The sequence below is a fragment of the Akebia trifoliata genome, chromosome 10 (assembly GCF_017979445.1).
Source record: "Akebia trifoliata isolate Shusen 1 chromosome 10, ASM1797944v1, whole genome shotgun sequence".
NCBI lineage: Eukaryota > Viridiplantae > Streptophyta > Magnoliopsida > Ranunculales > Lardizabalaceae > Akebia > Akebia trifoliata.
Window position 1 is genome coordinate 27,314,534 of NC_141384.1, and position 5,410 is coordinate 27,319,943.

Consider the following 5,410-nt stretch of genomic DNA (forward strand, 5'->3'; position numbering starts at 1 on the left):
AGAGATTATTTATTTATTTATTTAAAAGAGGAAAGTGTATACGTCCATCCAGCACGACAAACTTATTAGAATGAAATATAGGTTGGATGTCACGAGATCCTGCTGGATTTCTTCAGTAGCCTCTCTTGGCTCTATTAATGTGCTAACGTGTACTGTGTGTTCTATTTATCTCACTTATTAGCACAATTTCACTCCTCTACACTTTCTAATTTTCTATTAAGAGTGGGTTAAACTTACTAACATAGCCAGTCTAGATTAGAAATCCTTTCAAAGCCACTATAATATGTCACTCGACACTGGATACAGCTAGGGGTATCGATGGGTCACTACTGTTTGAACCAAAACCATTAAATTTTGAGTCGTGCTGGGGCAACACAAATGGAGACACAAAGGTGACAAGATGATGTGGTGTCACGCACATTACCGTAGATGCTTTCTGCGAGATACAAGTATAAAGCATCTACGGTTATGTGAGCGCCACCACATCATTTTTGTCACCTTTGTGTCTCCGTTTGTGTCATTCCAGCATTTTCCTTAAATTTTATTAATTTCGAATGCCATTCTCAAATCTCAAAATTATTAAAGCAATCAGAATTAGAAACACCAAAAGAATTCTTAAACAGTTCTCAATTCCGATCGGTTTCAGTTTTTGGTTCCAACAGACCCGATTACCATAAAAAGGATCCAAAATAAGTATTTTGGATTATGGTTCCAACTAAATGCATACCCATTGACACCCCTAAATATAATTAGAATAATGATGAATGCACGTGGTTAATTATGCGCGGTCTGTATGCGATTGATGTGACAAGGGTATAGAATCATAGATCTTTTTTCATGTGTATCCCAAAGAAAAAGATCTATGATTCCGTGCCCTTTGTCATGTCAACCGCATGCATTCATCACTACTCATAATTATTTATAGCCAATTATCCCTCCACGTGGAACACCCCAGATAGAAGCCTTCGTCAGATAAAAATTTATCAATTATTAGTATCGCACCACCAATATTTTCTACCTCTTTGATACTTCATCACACATCTCCCTTACTAGATTAATAATAAGTCTAAACTAAATTAACATAACACCAATGATAATATGGCACAACAGGAAGAGAAAAACATAAAATATTATTAAACTAAAAGAAGATTAGATGTGGAGCAAATCAAGTCAACCATTATCAATCAAATACTAATTAAAAGAGTAGCAATCAAAGTCGTTATGTACAAATGTGTGTAGAAAAACACACCTTTTTCTTACAATCTACCAACTCAAATGTACCCAACCGTATCTTTCCTACTGAACTAACCAAACCTAACTGTTGACCTACCATAACCATATCCCTTCTTTTCTTTTTTCCTTACTTTCACCCTTCATTTATATATACACAAAAAAAACAAAAACAAAAGTACCCAAAGTTGAAGGAAAGTATATGCTCCAGACAGATCAAATCAAATTCCCTTTGTGAGGTTGTCTTCAATCTCCTTCCCTCTTCCTTTAATGTAAAGAAAATACTTCTAAGAATAAGATCTAATTAATCCCAAATTGTATAGATTCCTTCTCACTAGACTGCCCAATGATAACAGCACGGCCCCACCAACGCCAACTTGCGGTGTCTCATCACTTGCTTTCTTATGATAGACCGATGGTGGATCTTTCACTATCAAATTGCTTAGTCCAATCTTCTCACGGACGGCCTCAATCGTTTTGGTGTCCACAGGGTTACCAGCAGCATCCGTCACATAAAACACATTAAGAGCCATATCACTTGATGTCGTTGAGATCTCTGCCCTTGTAACATTTAGCCCATTTTCTCGGAATGTTCGGGTTACATCAGATAATAACCCCTGTCGGTCCCTCGTACATAATTCCAGCTTCACTCCCTGCAATCACCAACCACAGACACAAACATTTGAGACTTGCACAAGAAATGTTTTAAAAATGGGACTAAACAAACAGGTGATCCAACTGGTTTTTGTTAGAACTTTGGTCCATTCAAATAAAACCAAGCTATTATAAAGAATCATTGGTATTTACAAAATCAATTTAAAATACAAAATTTTGAAAATAAGGAAGAAACGAAAACAGGGTTCAAAATTGTTTAAATATACTTTTATACCCTTTTTAGATTTCAAATTATTATCACAATACTAAGAGTATTAAAGTAAATTCAACTGCAAAAAATGCGATATCTTTAAAAAATACTTAAAACACCCATAATATCTCGTTTCAAGATGAGGTTTTGGAAAAACAATATAATTTCATTAGGAATAATGATTTTCTGTCGCCCCCCTCTGACATACGACCCCCCATCACAGAACCATAGATTGTTTGCCCCGGGATACCCAAAACCATAAATCTTTTTCTTGTTTATCCCGAGGCAAATGATCTACAGTTCTGTAATGTGGGCATAGGAGGGTCATTTTCATCAATGGGAAGATCCTTCAGTAATTAAGCCATATTCATACATACTTAGGAACATTAGGAAAAAAAAAGTTGGGTAAGAAGCAAATATTTTTTTAAGATCCTGTATTAAAAAGGTAAACCTATTCACCAAAATTGGCCCAGGGTCCAACCATGGTTTGACCAATTTGACAAAATCATTGGTTCTGCTCTTAAAGCACTGAGGATAAATAAATTACCCCTCTAAATAATTATTGTAATTGTAAGAAGAGTCGTGCTGGAGTGACCTCAAGATCTCGATGAAAAGTATCTACGGTTCCCATACACTTTCACTTCAAGAAGTGTGATATGAGGTTCCAGCCTGAGGTCACTTCAGCATTATTCTTGAAAGAATCTAAAGGTAAAGTGATAATACCTCGGATGCTCTTCTTTCAATGGAAGCTTGTACACATTGCATCACTCGTTGCCTCTCTGCTTCTGAACTAATTGGAGACCCATCAGTATGTCTTATGTAGAACTCCTGCAACAAAATTCAACCAAAATTAATCAAATGAAATCAAAATCAATTCATAAAATTTGGAGGGGAATTTACATATTCAAGTAACCAATTCAAATTACCAGAGATGCTTGTCCATCTGCAGTGTCGACCGTAGCATGGAAGACTACATATTGCATGTCTGTCAACGTGCAAACGATATCGAACAACAACTTTCGTCGATCCTTACATTGCACATTAATAATCGAGTATTCTCTCTCTAACCAATTCTGAACTGTAACGATGGGCGAGCCCGATGTGGGTTCATTTACAGGTTTTCGCTCATAATCACGGTCAGCGAACATCATCTGATGGAGCCGACGTTCAGTGTGTGTTACAGCCATGGCAACTGTTGTCTTAGCGCCTCGGATATCATTATCACCCTTAAGAACATTTCTTAATCGTCCTTCGATCTTATTGATTTTTTGGGAGTCTTCAATTGGGGATCCCGAGTCAACATCTTTAACAAAGATTAGCGAAGCAATCCGTCCATTATGTGTCCACACCTTCGCTTCGACGACGTTGCATTGTAAGTCAGCGAGGACTGCAAATACCTCTGAGAGAAGACCAAGCCGATCAGTCCCCGTTAGTTCTAACGCCGTTAGTCCCGTGAAGCCCGTAGTTCTAACCGAGTTAGAGGTCCCCAGAGACTGAAACAGAAAAAATAACAAAAATCGATATTAATTTATTTAATTAGAAATTAGAGAAAATTTAAGAAGATAAAAGGCAATAAATCGCAAATTTATAAATTAGGGTTTAGGGTTTATGATTAATACCTGTTCAATGTAACGGATAACGCTCTGGTCAGTAAGTTTGTCTCCATTTTGATCCGTTACGTGAAAAACTGTAGATGGAAATTAATGAGAAAATTAGAAGTTATTCGGTTATAGAAAGTTGTTAAAGTGCGCATCACAGTCCAGTGCAGGTTAACGAGAATTCCATGAAACAGAGTTTTTTGTGAGATTTGATTTTGCTCACCATCCATGAACCATCTTCCATCAGAGGAGATGTAAGCCTTTCTGATACTTAGATTCAGATCTGTAAGGACTTGTACGGCCTCTAAAAGGATTCCTTGTTTTCTCGCACTGTCGACCTGAAATTAGGGGAGAAAATATTTAGGTTTTCGCCATTTTTGGATCATTAAGAATTCTTTTGGTTCTAGAGATCAAAATTAGGGTTTCATAGATGATTACCTTGACCAGAGTCGAAGTGGCGCAGACAGCATTGTCGATTACGACCCTGAAAAAGCAGTCAAACGAAACGAATCAGAGGGATTTTTGGGAAGAAATTTGGGACAACGGCAATGGAAGATTGCAGAAAACGCGTTAGTATAGAAGTCAACCAAATCGATTTCGAGAAATTTTGACTAAATTTTGAACAACGACAATGGAAGACTACAGGAAAGACGTTAGTGTGAAGAGACAACAAATTGGGGGAAATCTTTGAAAAGTCAGTCAGACCAAGAGAAGAACTTCTGGAAAGAACGAAAGATCAAAGGAAGAAAAAATCAAAGTCAAGAGTTTAAATTAGGTTAGAAATCAATCTAAATCTAAAAAACTGTAAGTTAGAAAATTAAGTCGAATCTCAAATTTAAAATAGAAGAACAAATCTGAAACCAACCAAATCTCTAAAACTCTTCAAATCCGACCAGATCTCAAATCAAAAGCTTCCAGAAAAAAGTAAACTAAACACTAAAACACATCCAAACCAAGAACCACTCCACAAATCAAACAAAAAAAAAACACTTAAAACATAGAAAATCAAGGGCCAGAAATCAAACCTAGGAGTGTTCATCCGAATCACGAGTTTCTCATACTCATCCAAACATGCAGGCCACTCCATTTTTCTTTCTATCTTTTAATGTCACTCAATCCAAATCTTCCTCAGAAATCCAAACTTTTGGCTTTAAAAAACCAATAAAAATCTCTCTCTGGAGTCTAGAAGAACGACGAGATAACCGAATAGTTTCCCCTTAAAATATCACTATAGTAAAAAAGAACCCAATGCCAGGTAACTTCAAGCTTCCCTTTGTTGTCTCAACTCTCTTCCCCTTCTCGAGCAAATCGCCATTAACAACAAAACCCAAACCTTCAAACTCTCTTCACCCTTCTCTCTTTCTCTGCAAATCTCGCCCCCTCTCTCTCTCTAGAAATTTCCTTTTGAGATTTTTCCCTCTCGAGTCAAGAAGCACAACTCACGCAAATTACTATCTCTGAAGGGGTCTTATTTATATTCTAAATCTATTTATTTATTATTTTGAAACCACGCCGATACGCAAAGCGGGATAGTCATATGGCGTGACTTGGAAAGAAAATTCCATGATAAAGACATCTTCATCAAAATGTAATAAAGACCACCTAAATTCCACGTATACCTCTACGTGGACCCCACAATCAATTTATTTTACCATTATATTGTAATAATAATACGTGGCATTTTGAGAGTTACTATTTCTCAATACTGATTGCCAAC

The 5,410-nt window shown here is 36.7% G+C and overlaps 1 protein-coding gene across 1 annotated transcript; it reads right to left on the reverse strand.

The window, feature by feature from the left end:
- Positions 1 to 1,156: 1,156 nt before the first annotated feature.
- Positions 1,157 to 5,146, reverse strand: LOC147393533 (ACT domain-containing protein ACR8-like). The gene is made up of 7 exons (XM_086455965.1): positions 4,719 to 5,146; positions 4,132 to 4,177; positions 3,917 to 4,031; positions 3,715 to 3,782; positions 3,022 to 3,588; positions 2,819 to 2,923; positions 1,157 to 1,883 (listed from the first exon to the last, which is right to left on the reverse strand). The coding sequence occupies exons 1-7, from the start codon at positions 4,778 to 4,780 to the stop codon at positions 1,518 to 1,520; spliced, it is 1,329 nt and encodes a 442-aa protein (XP_086312091.1). The 5' UTR covers positions 4,781 to 5,146; the 3' UTR covers positions 1,157 to 1,517.
- Positions 5,147 to 5,410: the final 264 nt, after the last annotated feature.

Bases quoted from the DNA above. Each gene is read 5' to 3' on its own strand.
- LOC147393533 (XM_086455965.1), bottom strand. From the start codon at position 4,780: ATGGAGTGGCCTGCATGTTTGGATGAGTATGAGAAACTCGTGATTCGG. The intron at 3,589-3,714 runs GTATTAATCATA...TTTCTGTTTCAG, and splicing joins TTATCCGTTACATTGAACAG to TCTCTGGGGACCTCTAACTC. The intron at 1,884-2,818 runs GTATTATCACTT...TGGTGATTGCAG, and splicing joins TTGAAAGAAGAGCATCCGAG to GGAGTGAAGCTGGAATTATG.